The sequence below is a fragment of the Notamacropus eugenii genome, chromosome 4 (genome assembly GCF_028372415.1).
Source record: "Notamacropus eugenii isolate mMacEug1 chromosome 4, mMacEug1.pri_v2, whole genome shotgun sequence".
Taxonomy (NCBI): Eukaryota; Metazoa; Chordata; class Mammalia; order Diprotodontia; family Macropodidae; genus Notamacropus; species Notamacropus eugenii.
In genome coordinates, this window is record NC_092875.1 from 71,377,369 (window position 1) to 71,393,752 (window position 16,384).

Genomic DNA, 16,384 nt, shown 5'->3' on the forward strand with positions numbered 1-16,384 from the left:
TATCATCATTTCTCTGATGGCATGGTCTTCTTCAGCAACGAAGGATGAACACAGACATTTGGGTGAAAGGCACCAACATACTTTCAGTGTCTTGAGTTTCTAATCTAGGTATTATTCCTTAACTCCTCACTTGCCCTCATCTTGAATTTTCCCATTTCTACCTTCACAACTTTCCTCTTATTTAATTGCTTTTCTTTATTCCCACACCTACCACCTTAGGCTTTCCTTGAGCAGTTTATTACACCCTGACTGGTCCCTTTGCCCCAAGTCTCTGCTGCTAATCAATTCCAGGGGCTTCCTATGGCCTTGAGGAGCAGATTCTCTCATCTTTCCAGTCTCCTTGGATATTATTCCCCTCCCCAAATTCTGTGATCCAGTTAAACTGACCTCTCTGTTCTCAGAGTTTTCCCTTAAGGAATTTAAGATCTACTTCTCTCAGGACCTTATTTATAAAATGAGGAAATTTGTATTAGAAGGTCTTCTAGTCCTGACAGTCTATATCTTCTCAGGTCCCTTTCAGTCAGAGGAGTCCACATTAGGCAGCTAGGTGGTGCAGTGGTTAGCACTGGACCTGAACTTCCCATGACCTGAGTTCAAGTCTGGCCTCAGATACTTCCTAGCTGTGTGATCCTCGGCAAGCCACTTAACTCTGTTTGCCTCAGTTTTCTCATCTGTAAAATGAACTAGAGAAGGAAATGACAAGCCACTCTAGTACCTCTGCCAAGAAAACATCAAATGGGGTCACAAAAAGTCCAAAACGACTGAACAACATTATTATTACAGGATTACGTTCTAATGTTCCTCAAAGCATTGACATTCTATGCTGTGAAGATCTTTAAGTTCTAACAATTTATGTCCTATAGGCCCAGCAGGGAAAGTTAAGACATGTACACAAAGAACTGCATTATGAGGCAGTGTGTTAGGATGTGTGCTTAAGAAGTGTCCAAAGTATTACAGAGGCTCTGAGAAGACAAAATGCTATGAGGTTTCTTTGTGAGATGAGAACCACAAGGGATCAGGGAAGACTTCCTGGAAGAGAAGGGCATGTGAGCTGGCTGGTGAAATATCAGTAAGATTCATACAGGCTGACACTGATGGGGGCTTTGGGGGTGGTGGTCATCCTCCAGCAATGAACAACAGGTGTCTGGAGGGAGTGGGAAGAGCTCAACTCCTGGAAGCTGGAGGTGGGGAGGGCTGAGTTTCAGGGTGCCAAGGCTATGCAATGGAAAGGAAGTATTCTTGGTAAGTAGGGAAAAGGTCATAGTAGACCTGAGGAGCTAGACTTTGAGCTTTGCCCACTCTGGACTGGAAAAGCACAAAACATTTAGATAACAGTCACCCCGCCTCCTCTAAACACACCTGGGAGGAGGGGAAAGCTTGTTTGATTGGTCCTGTCTACTGCCACTCACCCCACTGTTCCCACCCCCACCAATTGGTCCCAAGGGGTGGGATTTCAGCTCTTTCTTGGTATTTTTTTAGCCATCACTGAACTGGAAATGTTGTCATAAAGTTGAGACAGCTGGCATTTGGCAAGCAGTTTAGGGGAGGGATCAATGCCTGGTGGTTCAGGGAGTTGCGATCCAAAATTGCCCCCAGGGTGGGGAAAAGAAGAAACCGGTCCTGAACATCCCCTCCTGAATGGGGACTTAACCTCCGAAAAGGTGAGGAGGGGTGGGAGATGCAAGGGACTGGGGGAGTGGGAACACTTGAAAGTCACAACCAATCTAGGCCTCAGTCTTCACATCTGTATGAGGCAGGTAGACTAAATCATCTCTAGGGATCCTTTGGGCTTTAGAGACAATAATCTAAATTTGAATGAGAGATCTTCAGAATTTAGGGCCAGGAAGCAGCTGTCACAGTACAGGAGGCACCATGGAGGAAGGGGTCTTGAATCGGTTTTAGAGCTGGAAAGGAACTTCGGATACCAAAAAAGTTGGAGTTGGGAGGGACCTTCGAACAAAAGATATCAGAGCTGGTAGGGCATTTGAAAATCTCTTATGCTGACCTCCTTCTCATTTTATAGATGGGGAAACTCAAGCTTAGCAACTAGCCCAAAGTTGGATAGTGAGTTTCTGGCAAGGGTGAAAATAGAATGAATGTCCGTCCATCCTTCCCTTACGCCATGCCCTCCCTGGCCACCTGCTCACTCAATCTCTTATCCCCTATGGCTAAAGTCCCTCCCCTCCCTGGGAGCTCAGGACACCATGCTTGGCAAAATATGCAGTCAGGCTTGTGGAAAAGGCCAAGGAATTCCTACCCACAGTGCCTTCATTCAACAAGGAGAGAGACAAAGACAGAACAGAGAGAATCAGGACTGATATTTCTATAGCCTTCCATATACATGATCTCTGTTGAGTCTTATTAACTTCTCGTGAGAAAGGTACTAGAGGTATTAACATCCTTATTTTACGAAAGGAGACTTGCAGGATCATGCAGTTTACTAGGTACCAGAAATGGGATCTGAACACAGACCTTCCAGGCTCTAAGTTCTGTACTCTGTTCAGACTGCCTTTCTCTAATACTGTGACTGGGAACTAAAAGTGGGAGCTCAGGTTGGCAGTGGAGGCAAAGGGTTTTCTGTGCTGGGGGGTCTCCTCTCTGAGGAGAGTTGGGTCTGTACCCTGAGGGGAGGTGCATTAATGCCCCTTTCCCTCTCAGTTGCAGATGGCCTCTTCTTGCCCCATGGGGTCTGCTGATAGCCTGGAGCTTCTGGACCTTCTCTTTGACCCGCAGGATGGGGTCTTGTGGCTCATGGAGCAGGGAGACTCTGATTGCGCTCATGCTGAGGACCAAGTGAGTTCCTTTCTACACCACAAGCCTTTGGAAGGAAGACCTCCCAGTCCCCCAAGCTGAATCAGTGGCAGAGTCAGTCCTCCTGACTCCCAAACATTGATCTAGGACTAAAACTACCTTGGAGGGCTCTTCTTACTATCCTACCCAAGTCCCTTGGCAATTTTTCCATCCTGGACCAGTTCTAGGGGGGAAACTGGAGTTTCTATTTTTCACCCTCCCAGCTCCAAGCCCTCTTTACTTATGTTTTCCTTCTTCGGTCCCCAGCAGACCCAGCCAGCTCCAGAACCAGACAAGTTCCTTAGCACCATCTTAGGATGTGGAGACTCTACCCCCAGCTCCCCACTCTGGTCACCAGCTGACAGTGACAGTGGGATCTCTGAGGACCTGCCCTCTGACCCCCAGGACAGCCCACAGTGTTTTCTGGCTGGGACCAGCCCAGATGGCCATCAAAAGGCTTCTCAACCTTCCTACTGTCATCCTGGCTCCTGTCTTGGCCCCATTGGGCCTGAAGGGCCCAGAGCCCCAGTGCTAGAGTCATCCGTGTCCATAGATCTGGGTGAGTGTTGGGATTGACCTAGGCCCTTTATCCCTCTGCCTGGATGTTTCTGACTAGATTAATTGAAAAGGATTAGGAACAGGGAATGGAGGACCCTAACATTAAATTCAAGGAAATCCATATTTGCTATTGTGGGGAAACAAGGAAATAAAAGCTTAAAGGAGGAGATTTTGAGTATGTGGAGAAGGAAAGATATTTGGTTAGGAGAGAATGGTGTGAGAGTGGGCAGCTTCCAGAGGCCTAGGAACAAATCCAAAATGAAGGGGTCCCTTCGCCTTGGCATGTTAAGGGTCCAAGCACTAGAAGGGCTTGGGAGAGTGGGCTCTGAGAGGTGATCCCTAGGTCTGATCAGGGATGAAGAGACTCTGGAGCAGATAAGAGCACTGAGAGGTCTCTTTTCTTGCTCTGTTTACCCTGGAGAAGAAATGTGGAGCCCCAAAGGCATCTTCCAGGACAGGCCAGAGCTGACAGGCTCAACCCCATCCTGTACCCTCACAGTCAAGGACCTGCTCCTATCCAGTAATGCAGACATGGTGAGCTCCTTCTTCATGTTCCTGATCCATCCCCCACTTCTCCCCTACATCCTTTGTCTCCTGAGAACTTCTTTCACAGGACCCCCCAGTTCCCATCCCTGAATCTTGCTCCCAGATTGGCCTACTTGTCCTGGCTGCCACCCACAGCGATAGTAGCCCTTCAAATATTCTTGCCTACATATAGGCCTCAATGAGTCACAGACAGTTAGAGCTAGAGGGACCTTAAAGATCATGGAAAGAACTGGAAATGACGTTAGAGATTAGATGCACCCTCTCATCTGCCAGATAGGAAGTCAAGGTCCAGAGGAGGGGAGCAAGGAGCCATTGGTGGAGGAAGGCCTTAAACCCAGCATTCTTTCCACTACAACAAGGCTGCCTCTTGCTAGACGAGCCAACTGAGGCTCAGAAGCGACAGTTATACATCAGGATGTCAGTGGCAGAGATGGGACTTGAGTGGGGTCTCCTGCCTTCTAGCCAGGGCTCTATCCACCATGCTCTGCCACTCCTTTTGACCCTGAACCTTCATCCTCACTGGCATTAAGCCCATTTGCTCCCTCCCTCCGCCCCCTCCATCTCCCTTGCCAGCTCGGGCTCTGCATACGCATCTTTGGGGGATGGTCCTGCACCCTGAGGGCACTCTCTGGGAATTTGGGTCTATCTGCAGCAACAGCAGGGATCTTCAGCTGTGCAGAGGCCAAGCATTGGGCACATCCAGGAACTGGTGCTGACTGAGGATGAAAAGAAGCTCCTTGCCAAGGAGGGCATCACTCTGCCCACACAGTTGCCCCTCACCAAGGTGAGCCCCTTCCATCATTTGACTCTCTCTCAGAGGCTCCATTCTGGACACTTTTCGGAAGCTCTTCCCCTCCCCCCACCAGATCCAGGCCCATCTACCCACCAGGACCAGGGGTAACAATTCACCTATCTATATACAGCCCTTGAAAGTTTACATATGGCTTTCCTCACAAGTCTATGAGACACTTGACGTGAACATCATCGCTCCCACTGTAAACGAGGAGCCTTAGTCAGAGGTGGAGTGACTTGATCCAAGTCACATGGCTAGTGATTGTGGGGCCTGCGACTAAAATCCTGGGCTCCACATTCTCAGTCTAGTTCTCAGTCTATTTAATTCATTTTCACCACATTCCATTACATGGAGGACAACTGTACGGGTTATCTGTTATGTGGAGTCACAGGACCTGGATGGTTCTGAACTCCAGTTTTAATACTTTTTAGTATATATACATATAGGCCTCAATGAACCCTGAACAAGTTTTGTTACTGGTCACCGCTTTATTTCTTTCATCTGTAAAATAGGGACAGCACTATGAATCTCACAGGATGTCATAAAGAAAAATACGTGTAAACTTTGAGGTAGTACAGAAATGTAAGTTATTCCCTCAGTGTTATCTTGGTGTGCTCAAAGGAAAAATCAGTGTCACAAACTATGGCACACTACAGTTAGGTGCTTACTGTTACCCCTTCCAGGAATACTGTTTAACATGGGAAATAAATTGGCAAATGGTGGGATTTCAGGTGAGCCTGGGGGAGACAGTTTGATGGAGTCTTCAGTGGTCCCTCATCACATACCAGTTATTCCCTTGTACTACCAGAGAGCCAACTGTTCCTTGTAGGCAGGTGGCTAGCTCTTATCACCTTGGTTATACCCAGCCCTTTGGAGGCCAGGCAACAGGTACAGCAGGTGGGATTCCCAGACACAGCAAATCAACAAACAGACAGAAAACTAGTCTTGTACACAGTTGTTCCCAACCAGAGATAAACTAAAGGAGATAAAAAATAATTAGACCTGAAATCAAAGGGCTGGAAAACTAGGAGATTCCAGGAGCCTCCTGATAGGCATATGGGAAGCAGGGAGGCTGGGATTCTGAGCATCAGGAGAATTTGGGATAGTGGGGGCTTGGGTTGTCAGGACCACAGACTGCCCCCTTGACTCCTCCATTCCCATCTGACAGTATGAAGAACGGGTACTCAAGAAGATCCGGAGGAAAATAAGAAACAAGCAGTCAGCGCAAGAGAGCCGGAAAAAGAAGAAAGAATACATCGATGGGCTAGAGCTCTGGTAATGAACTTCCCTGACATCTGGTCTGTCTAGGAGTAAACCTATATCTCAGGGCATTTGTTCCATGCTAGGAATAAACTCATTTCTCACAACATCTCTGATGAGAGGGCATGCCAGGGATTGTTACCCCCATCTGACAGATGAGGACACTGATGCCCAGGGAAGGGAAGGGCTTGCCCATGATCATAGGACAATGAATGAGTAGCATAGCTATTTGTTCTGGGTGGGATCGCAGAATTCATCCAGTGCAACCCTTTCCTTTGCTAGAGAGGGACACTGAGATCCAGAGAAGGCAAATGCTTTGTCCAAGGCCACAAAAGGTTTTAGTGGAAGAACCAGGACTGGAACCCAGATCCTCTGACTCATAGGTTTTATTTCACCACATTAGAACCTGTCTCCATATTCCCATGACCATCTTTCATTCATCTTAATTCCCAAGGAAGTTTGAATCATGCAAGACAACAGATCCTTTGGGAGCTAGAAAGGAGCGAGAGACAGGGAGGAGAATGTTTAGCCTAACGCAGAGCAGATTTAGGAGGACATGATCATTTACCTACCAGCCCCTAACTGACCAAGAGTGTCCCTCAAGGCTCGTTCCTAGGACAGTCCTCTTCCCTCTTTTGGAAATGGCATGAGTTTTAATTATGTCTGCTCAGATGACTCTCAAATCCACAGTGAGCCCTAGTCCAGTGCCACGTCATCAAAAGTCCACCAGACATCTCGACCTATATGTTCCATAGGCATCTCAAATTCACTGCATCTAAAACAGATTTCCTCATCTGCCTTCCATGTTTCCAATCAGCTGCCATGTCTAGTTCTACCTCTACCACATCTCCTACCTCCATCCTCTTCTCTCTATTCACAGGGTCAGCCACCACTCTGCTTTAGACTCCCATTATCTGGGATCTTACCTACTGCAATGGTCTCCTAACTGGTCTCCCCATCCCAAATGTCTTGACTGTCCTCCACACTGCTACCAAAGTGATTTTCCTAAAGCACAGCTCTGACTGTATTACTTCACTACTCAAAAACTCACGTGGCTTCCTGCTATCTCTAAGAGCAAACACAACTCGCTCTTCATGGCCTGGCCCTATTTTCCAGTCTTCCATTTGATTCCCCTCCATGTACTTTAACCTCACCATGTCACCAGAAGCTTCAATGACTTCTCATTGCCACACGGATAAAATACAAACCCCTCCACTTGATAGCTAAAGCCTTTACCATTTGACTCCAGACTCCCTTTATGACATGTTATTCTTTTCCACATATCCCCACCCCTAACCTCACTGGCCTGTTTGCTGTCTCCAAAACTCAGCATTCTTCTGCCCCCATCCATGCCTTCCACTGGCTCTTCCCTATGCCTGGAAGGCACTCCCTCCTCATGTTTGTCCCTATTAAAATTCTTTGCTTCTTTCAGAGCAAAGCTAGGACTCCTACTGCTTGGCACCAAAGGTCAAGAATAGGACCAATAAGAAGATTTTGTCCTAGATGGCATGAGTTTAATTACCTTGGTTAAGTCGTTTTAAATCTCCGAGCCTCAATTTTCTCATTCATAAAATGTTCTTTATGGGCATTTTCAAGGACCTTGTAGTCTCAAAGAAGATGGGATGTCTCAGCAGTAAGGGCTTCCAAGGCTAGAAGATTCATTGAGGCTTTTGTAAAGGGACTCCCACTCAGGTGTGAGCCACAACAGTTGCCCTCACAGGTCCCTTTTGACTTGAAGTAAGGGTGGGAAAGATCTCATCTCTCTCCAGGTCTCATTACCTGGCATGTGAGCTGAGCTGTCTTGGGCTTGCCTGTTCAAGGGCTGGGGCTGAGTGATATCTTCCACTCCCTATTCTTGTAGCATGTCGGAGTGCACAGCCCAGAACCAGGAGCTCCAAAGGAAGGTCTTGCACTTGGAGAAACAAAACCTGTAAGTTTGAATACTCCCTCTTCCCCACCCCCTGCCCACACCACCAGGTGCAGGGAGGGAAGTAGGGTTAACCCAGCCCAATCAGAGTCCCCAAATGAGTAAGGCTCTTCACAGTCCCTACTCTGGTCCTGGTGTCACTTTACAGCCACATTTCCCCCTGTTCTCTAGTCTCCCTATTCTCTCTGCCCCAACCAGTTTAGACTCTTACTTGCATCCACCAAGCTCCTTCCTGTCTCCTCTCCTCAGGAATGCCCTCCTTTCCTCATTTCTCAAGGTTCAGCTCAAGTTCCATTTTCTTCAGAAAGTCTTCCCAGAACCCCTCTTCCCCAACTCTCTTCTCTAATCTTGCCTTCATTTGGCACTGAGTACACCCAACCATGATGTCTGGAACTCTTTTCTTCTATTTCTTTTAAACTTTTGGTGTATTTGTGTTTTAACTCACCAGCTAGATTGTAAGGTCTTTGAGGGCCAGGCCAGGCCTGGGTTGGCTCCTAAAACACACCCCTGGGAGAAGTGGATAGTCAGTAAAGGATCAGTGAACTAACTGCTCCCTCTCAGGCTTCAAATACAATTCAAAGAGTTGCCTGAAGCATACTACGTACTGAGGACTGTGGCAGATAAAGGGAGTTCACGGTTGGCTGGAAGCTGGCAGCTGGCCCCTGCCACCAAGGAGTTAAGAGTCTAGCTGGAGAGACAAGACTCACCCATGAAATAAGGAGAGGGCTACAGCTCACATGTATAATCTACTGGGTGTCTGCAGTCCCAGAACCAGGCTAGTGGACCTTAAAAAGGCTCTTCAGCACAAGGATGGCTACCATGTGATAAATGTCCTAGTCAGGGCAATTCATGGTGACTCATACTCTGATACAAAAGGATTGCAATCCGTGTCCATGGGAGGAACTCCCACACAAACAGAATCATAGACCTTCTGATGGCAGGTAAATTTGCCATCATGGTTTGGAAGCAAGAACCCTGGATTCTAGATCTAGCTCTGCCACCTCTTTGTCAAGGATCCCTTCCCATCTTGGGCCTTGGTTTTTCTTTCTACAAAGTAGAGGGAAGCGAAGGGTTAGACTTGATTTCTAAGAGCTCTTCAGTTCTAAAAGTCTATGAAGTATTTTGTGAGATTCAGGCCTTTGAGAGGGACTTTGCACTTTCCTTATGATAACCCAGGAAGGTAGGTAGTGCATAGATTCTTGCCTTATTTTATACAAAAAAAATTGGAGATTCAGAGAAAATGACTTGCCCAGGGTCATGCAGTTTGAAAGGGCTGTAGCCAAGACTTGAATTCAGGTCTTCTGTGTGTAATATCAATGCTCTTTTCATGGTATAACATGGTACCACAGAATTAAGCCAGAGCAGAAAGAACAGAGAGAGACAGAGAGACAGAGACAGAGAGAGACACACAGAGAAAGATAGAGACAGAGAAAGACAGAGAGAGAGACAGAGAGACAGAGAGAGAGAGCTTGAGTGGAGGGAGAGGGAGGTGACTTGGAAAGATTTCTTGGAAGAAGTAGAAATTGAACTGGGCCCTGAAAGATGGAAGTGGATTTAAAAAGATAGAGGAAGGGGGAAAATTTGGGAAAGGTGGGGAAGAAGGAAATTGATCCAAGTACAGGAGGCAGAAATAAAAATTGCCTAGGCCTGAGATGCCTAAGTCTGTGCCTGTCTTCACTAGGTTTTCCCTTAAATCCTCTCCATGCAGATCTCTCATGGAGCAGCTGAGGAAACTCCAGGCGGTCATGGTACAGTCTACCAGCAAATCAGCCCAGACAGGCACCTGTATAGTGGTATGTTCCCTCTCTCTTCCCAAACTATTTTTTTTTTTGGTTACTTCTTTCTGGGGCCCCTAATCTAAACAGTGGAAATGCCAGAAAAGCTACCCCCTAACTGATGAATGCCTGAAGAGGCAGAGGAAGAGGATACAGAGGGCACAGCCTTTCTATTTCAGACTTTAGTCCCAGCCCCAAACCAATCCAACAAACATTTGTTAACCTGCCTCCTACCAGCAGGCATTTTGCCAAGTGCTGGGGGTACAAAGGCAAAAAGAAAAACAATCCTTGACCTCAAGGTACTTATTTCTACCTGAAAGGACAGAAAAGTAATTCCCACAGAACTTTACAGGCCCATTGGAGACTCTACAGCTCAAGATGAAAAAAGTGAAGGGAAGATCTGATTAACCACTTCTGGGTTCATAAGCCAGGGATGAAGATTAGAGACCATAGAAAATAAAATGTCAGAGCTGAGAGGAACCTTAGAATATAAAATGACCAAAGCCGGAAGGCATTTTAGAACAGAAAACAGAATGTCAGAGCTGGAAAGGACCTGAGACTCCAGAACAAGGACCTCAGGGCCTAAAACAGGTAGTGCTGGAAAATGCTTGAAAAGCTCTTAGAAGACAGAATGTCAAAGCTGGGACCTTAGAGGTCATTGGTTCAACTCAACAAGCATCTATGGTTGCCTTGAATGTGCCAGGCATACTTAATATTAGGCACTGAGAATGCAAACAAAAAAATGAGCCATCCACCTTCAAGATGGCCCACTGGATGACAAGAAGTCAAGATAACCTGAGTTTAAATCCTTTCTCAAGCTGTGTGACCTTGGGCAAGTCACTGAACCTCTGTCTGTCTCAACTTCCTCATCTGGAGAATGGGGATCATAATAGCCCTTAACTTACAAGGCTGTTGGATCAGATGAGATAACGGGTAAATTGCTTTGTATGCCCCAAAGTATGGAACAAATACTAACTATTATGATTGCTTTGAAGGAGTTCACAATTGACTGGGACCTTGAGATACAGAAATGTCAGCTCTGGGGAGACCATGGAACATCGGGGCTGGATAGGTTCCTAGAACATAAAGTCTTGCCCATAGAAAACAGTGAATAAATGCTTGCTGAATTGAATTTAATGTAGTTAGAGCTAGAAGGGACCTTAGAAATCATCTAGTTGTCACATTGAAGAGGAAGAGACCCAGGCTCAGAGATGTGGGCTTACTTGCCCAAGGCCACAGAAGATATTGATGGCAGAGAACCAAATCCAGAGGTCTTTCCACTACACAGATTAGTTGGAATTAGAGACCAGGAACTGGGGACCTCCACCCTCAGCCCCGCCTGCCTCCCTGCCTTCCTGCCCAGGATCACCACTGTTATCACCCATCATCGAGAGGAGGGCTGGAGTTCCCTATCTGGTGGTCAGTTATGGAGACATGGAATGAGAGCTAGGGGAGCCATGGTGCCTGTGACCCCTGTTTTTCACACTCCAGGTCCTGTTGCTGTCCTTTGCCCTAATCATCTTCCCTTCTATCAGTCCCTTCGCTCTCAACAAAACTGAGGCACCTGGAGACTTTTTGCCAGTCAGAGGTAGGTCCTGTCCCCCACCTCACCCCTTAGAGTTCTCAGTGCATCTCCCTTTTCCCTCCCTGATTTCCCTTTGAGCACCTGGGGCCCCCTCCAACACGATCCTACAGAGGGTGAAGACTGGCAGGAGCTATTAGAGCTAAAGGGCTATATTTTTTTAAACACATAGACTGTATTTAGAGTTAGAAATGATTTTAAGATCATCTAGTTCAGCTCTCATTCGACAAATGAAGAAACCGGGAGATTAAATGACTTTCCTAATAGGAAGAGAAGGGAATAAGCATTTATAGAGCACTTAATATGTGCCAGGCACTTCACTAAGTACTTTATAAATACTCTCTCTCATTTGATCCTCACAATCATCCTGAGAGGTAGGTGCTGTTATTATTCCCATTTTCCAGTCAAAGGAAACTGAGGTTAAGTGACTTGTCCAAGGTCAAACAACTAGAAAGAGCCTGAGGCGAGATTTTAATTCAGGTCTTTATGACATTCTCTCTACTGTGCCATCTAGTTAAATTATTAAAAACTAAAAGTATTAGGGGGAAAAAAATCTTAAAAGCTTATGTCTCTATAGAACTTAATGTGTGTCAAGTATCTTGCAAAATCACACAGCAACTCTGGGAGGACAGTATTAGCCCCATTCTACAGATAAGGATACTGATGGTCATCAAGGTCAAGGTGAGAGGTCAAGGTGAGAACAGGATTCCAAAACTGAGATCTCCTGACTCAAGTGCCAATGATCTTTCTACTACCCCAAGTTGTCTAAGCAGGTAGTAAGGGGACTTGAGTAGTTGATATTTAAGCCAAGGCCCTTCAGTCCAAAGCCACTCCTCTGTTAATTTCAATGCAACAATGATCTATGTGTTCATCAAAGCAGGTACACACTCCACCAATATGTACCATATGTACCTTTCCACACCTTCCCCCAAAAAGGTCTTCAGCCCTTGGGCTGTGGGCCTCTCACCACCTGACAGTGCTGGGCATTTGATGGCATGCTGTAACTGAACCCTTGCTAGCCTGATGGCACCTGCCAAAGCTTGCCCTTCTTGTCCTAATTTTTGAGACTCTGGGTTCCCTCCCCTCCTCAGGAAGGTGCTGGAGGACTGTAATGGACAAACACAAATCCATACTGAGAGATCCCTACTGTGATGAAATGAAACAAACCAAAGCAGCAAAAGCAAGTAACAACCCCATTTACAGGCTGAGCACTTTCCTCACCCCTCATAGAGACAGGCAGGGCAGGTTTTATTAGCCTCGTGTTGCAAATGAGTAAAAAGGCTCCTAGCAGAGCCAGGATGAGCACCTAGGGCTTTGCACTGGGTCCTCTGGGGTCTTGGGGATTGAGCAGTTTCCCTTCTCTGCGTCTCACCTCTTCCAACTCTTTTCCCTGACTGCCATCTCCCTCCTCCATCCAGTATTTTCCAGATCACTGAACACTGATGCCGCCTCTCGGGTGTTCCACGAACCAGTCCCAGGTGGGGAGGAGCTAGGTTCCCAAGCTCCTAGCCACTGGAGTCAGTATCCCCAGGAGCCTAGTACCCCAGGTCCCCTGTCCGATGCTGCCACTCTGGGCAACGGTACACCAGCTGAGACACCAGAGCCTACATCAGTGGCTCTATTGGCCAGGATGGTGGCAGGCCACACCAAGGCTGGAGGAATGCCAGAGGCCGAGGAGGAGCTCTGAGAGGCCCATCCCCGAGAGATCCCGCTCCACCCAGAAAGGCTAGGCAGTACTATTCCAGTGTTGTGGGGGAGTTTTACCAGCTCCCTCAGCATTAAGTGGAGTGGTCCAACATGGGGCGGGTCCCTGTTCTTCTCTTGAAATTAAGCTACATCCTACCCCCTGGGCTGGACCCAGGCCAAATGTCATCCCCTAGCCCCTTCACCTCTCCTGTGCTTCTGCCTGAGAAGCTACTACAAAAAGACGGAAACATACACAGAATTACACAGGAAATAAAACATGGAAAGTGCCTTAAAGATCAATTTAGCCCCCTGATTCTGCCTGAGAAAATTGATGCCCAGAGGTGGGACAGGAACTTGCTTAAGGTCATCCAGAGTCTGGGACCTGGCCAGGACCAGAACCAGAACCAGGTCTCCTGATTCCCAGTCCAGAACTCCTTCATAAAGACATATATTGCTACCAACAACATATCCCCAGGAACAAATCTGTCCATATGACCAGGCAAAGGTACATGTCCTGGCATCCCAGAAAAAGATAATTCCAGAGCTCCCAAAAGTGAATAGGGGCAAATCTTGGAGGCTACCCTCATCTCCCAAGTTCTGCCTTTTAGAGGATCCCATGGGCTCTACCCCTTCCCTCCTCTCCCAATTTCCTGGAGGTAGGATTTTGTAAGTTGAAGTGACCCCTTAATAAAGTATTTTGGAAGAAAGTGCCTGGAATGTTTCTGGGTTTGAGGGGAAATGAGCAGCATGATACATGAACTGTAGAATGGGATCTCAAGGCAATGATGCTACTGGGGGAGATTTACCCTATGGATCCAAGGCAGAATCTCTCCCTTTCCTCACAACCCCAGTAAGGTTTGCTTGGCTATGGTAACACCTACTCTCTGTGGACAGGGTCTGTCTGGCCATCTTGGCACATTCTCATTCTCTTCTCCTCTGTGTAACCCACTCCCCTTACTTGCCACAGGCAATCCAAAAACAATACCTACCAAGGTTGAGTGGAGGGGAGACTGCAGGAGTTCCAGACTGAAAATACCCATGTAGAGAATGTTTCAGGACCTTGGAGAGCAACAGTGTTCTAGTTTGCAACCAGGCTCTATCAAATTGGAAGCTTAGGGTTTTCTGCTCTAATTCTAGAATTTTAAATTGATAGCCTTGAGAGGTTGGATTATTTCCCCATATCACACATCATGTTTGTGACTAAAAGGACAGATAAGCTGGGACCAGATCTAAATCCTATGGTTGTAAGTGGATGGGGGGGCGGGGTGAAGAACAGTACTGCCAGTTCAAGGGAAAGAAGGATCTCCCAGGTCTCTTCATTTTAGAGGAGAAAAAGAGGTTCAAAGAGATTAATAGTCTTTCCCAAGGTCACAGAACCTGAATTCCCTAACTCTAGTCTAATGCTGTTCACACCACAACCTTGTTGGCTCCAGTCTCTCCCTCCTCCAATCCAAACCTCCTCTCCTTTTTCGCTTAGGCTCAGAGTCATGGGAAGAATTCCAGAGGGCCAAATGTCCTCTGCCTGGTCCCTAGCCAGGGCAGTATGTTTGACCAAGGTTTAAAGGCTTCAACGTAGAGTCCTTAAACAGTCATTTCCCTATCAGGTATTCAGGCTTCCCTATTGTTGTGAAAAATCTGGAGCACTGGAAGGAGAATGTGAAGAGAGGAAAGAGATGACAAACAGAATAAAGGCAGAGGATCCTTAGAGCTTTCTGAATGGGGCCCTGTGGATCACAGTATCTGAATAGCTGGAATAGACCACAAGAGGTCATACAATATTTAGTTCAACCCCCACATTTCATGGATAAGGAAACTGAAGCCACAAGAGGAACAATGACTTTTCCAAAGCAATACAAGCAGTAGGTGACACGGAAGGATTTTAACCTGGGCCCTGTGGCTCCTTTAACATGTTCCATGATGGGGCAGGGGAACCATTCACGTAGTGAAGTGGTCCATGGCCCGCACCCTCTCCAGGACTGACTTTCCTGCTGTTTCTTACACTCAATACTCTCTCTCACCTCAGGGCCTTTTCAAAGGCTGGCTATCCCTACTGCCCTCCTCACTGCCACCTTGGAGTCCCTTCTTTTCTTCAAAATTCAGCTCAAACACCAAAGAAAGAGAAAGACAGAGAGAGAGAGAGAGAGAGAGAGAGAAAGAAAGAGAGAGAGAGACAAAGAGAGAGAAACAGAGAAAGGAAGGGGGGGAAGAGAGAGAGAAAGAATTGACTGGCTAGTGTTTTTACCCACATCCTGGCTTCTCTCTCAAACTCTCAAGGACACCACCTCTCACCTGGTTGAGGGTAAAGTACAGGTCCAACTTAACTTTCTGTTATGCTGTTTCTTTTCTCAGATCTCTCAGTCCTGGGGTTCACTGGACAGGGACTACATACAGAATGCTAGATGCAGCCCCAGTGGATGAGCCCAACCGTTTCTGCAGAAAGACCTATGAGTCAGGCTGTCCTACCTTCCCCTTCTCTGCCTTGACAAATGTCTACTTATCCAGTCCAGGACCAGGATAGACTTACTGACTCAATTACCTCTACAAACCAAATCAACTCAGGTGGATGAGATTTGGAGAAGCCTCCAAAGCAGAAGCCTTAGGCCCTGACTTAGGATAGGATGGGATAATGACTACACTGAAAGCCTCCCCACCCCCTTGGTCCATAAGCCCACCCTCAGTAGACCCTCTCACAAAAGCAAAAAGATCACAAGAAGTTCAGCTGGAAAAGACCTCAAAAACCACTTAGTCCACCCTTCTTTTTTTACAGGTGGAGAAGCAGGTCCAAGAATGGGAAAGGACTTGCCCAAGGTCACACAACTAGTATCCAATAAAGAACTGGAACCTCAATGGGGCTTTGGGACTTGTCTCTTCCTTGTCTCAGCTGCCACTGACAACTTTCTTACCAACTATGGCTATTATCCTTGTGCTGAAGGAGGTAGATGTTCATGCCCAGGTGAAAGAGAGGGAGGGAAGGCAAAAAGACCCATTTATGCCCGAGAATCAAGAATTACCAATGATTTGGCAATGGGGAAGCTGCAGCATAAGAGAAGCACCTAGAGGTAACAAAACCCTCCCCATCTGCCTGAGGGTAGCTGGTTCTCTACCTCCAGTCTCTAACATGTCTCAGAAGACAAAGTAGAGAGAGGAGATGGTAGAAAGAGATGAAAACAGAGAGGTTATCACAAAGAGAGACTCAGCAGGGGCCACTCCATGGAACACAGAATCAGCCCCAAGTCAAAGTCTGCCCAGTTCTCATTCCTTCAAACCTCAGTAGGGCCAGCAGATGTAAGAGTGCTGATGCTATTAGCACCAGATACCCCAACAGAGTCTAACTAAGAAGACGAGGGACGAAAAGCATGACAGAATCAGAAGATTTAGGGTAGAAAAGACTTCAGGTTTACAGAAAGGGAAAATGAGGTTGAGAGAGAAGGAAATCAGTCAAGGTCACACAAGGCCCCACAGACTCC

At 47.0% G+C, this 16,384-nt stretch overlaps 1 protein-coding gene across 7 annotated transcripts; it reads left to right on the top strand.

Moving 5' to 3' along the window:
• Nucleotides 1–1,468: 1,468 nt before the first annotated feature.
• Nucleotides 1,469–15,764, top strand: CREB3L3 (cAMP responsive element binding protein 3 like 3). Of its 7 annotated transcripts, none has more exons than XM_072601803.1 (10): nucleotides 1,469–1,661; nucleotides 2,659–2,793; nucleotides 3,058–3,349; nucleotides 3,770–3,882; nucleotides 4,547–4,678; nucleotides 5,856–5,962; nucleotides 7,809–7,877; nucleotides 9,556–9,667; nucleotides 11,141–11,237; nucleotides 15,267–15,764. In XM_072601803.1, exons 1-10 carry the CDS (start codon nucleotides 1,554–1,556, stop codon nucleotides 15,314–15,316), a joined length of 1,215 nt encoding a protein of 404 aa, XP_072457904.1. In that variant the 5' UTR covers nucleotides 1,469–1,553; the 3' UTR covers nucleotides 15,317–15,764. The 7 variants fall into 7 exon arrangements, with proteins under 7 accessions (XP_072457904.1, XP_072457900.1, XP_072457897.1 ...); XM_072601799.1 differs by lacking the exon at nucleotides 15,267–15,764 and adding an exon at nucleotides 12,650–13,624 and having other exon boundaries at nucleotides 1,473–1,661; nucleotides 3,061–3,349; XM_072601796.1 differs by lacking the exon at nucleotides 15,267–15,764 and adding an exon at nucleotides 12,650–13,624 and having other exon boundaries at nucleotides 1,474–1,661.
• Nucleotides 15,765–16,384: the final 620 nt, after the last annotated feature.

Excerpts from the sequence above, each read along its gene's own strand:
- CREB3L3 (XM_072601796.1), top strand. The coding sequence starts at position 1,554 with ATGCCTGGTGGTTCAGGGAGTTGCGATCCAAAATTGCCCCCAGGGTGG. Across the intron at positions 4,679-5,855 it reads CACAGTTGCCCCTCACCAAG|TATGAAGAACGGGTACTCAA; the intron begins GTGAGCCCCTTC and ends CCCATCTGACAG. Across the intron at positions 5,963-7,808 it reads ATCGATGGGCTAGAGCTCTG|CATGTCGGAGTGCACAGCCC; the intron begins GTAATGAACTTC and ends CTATTCTTGTAG.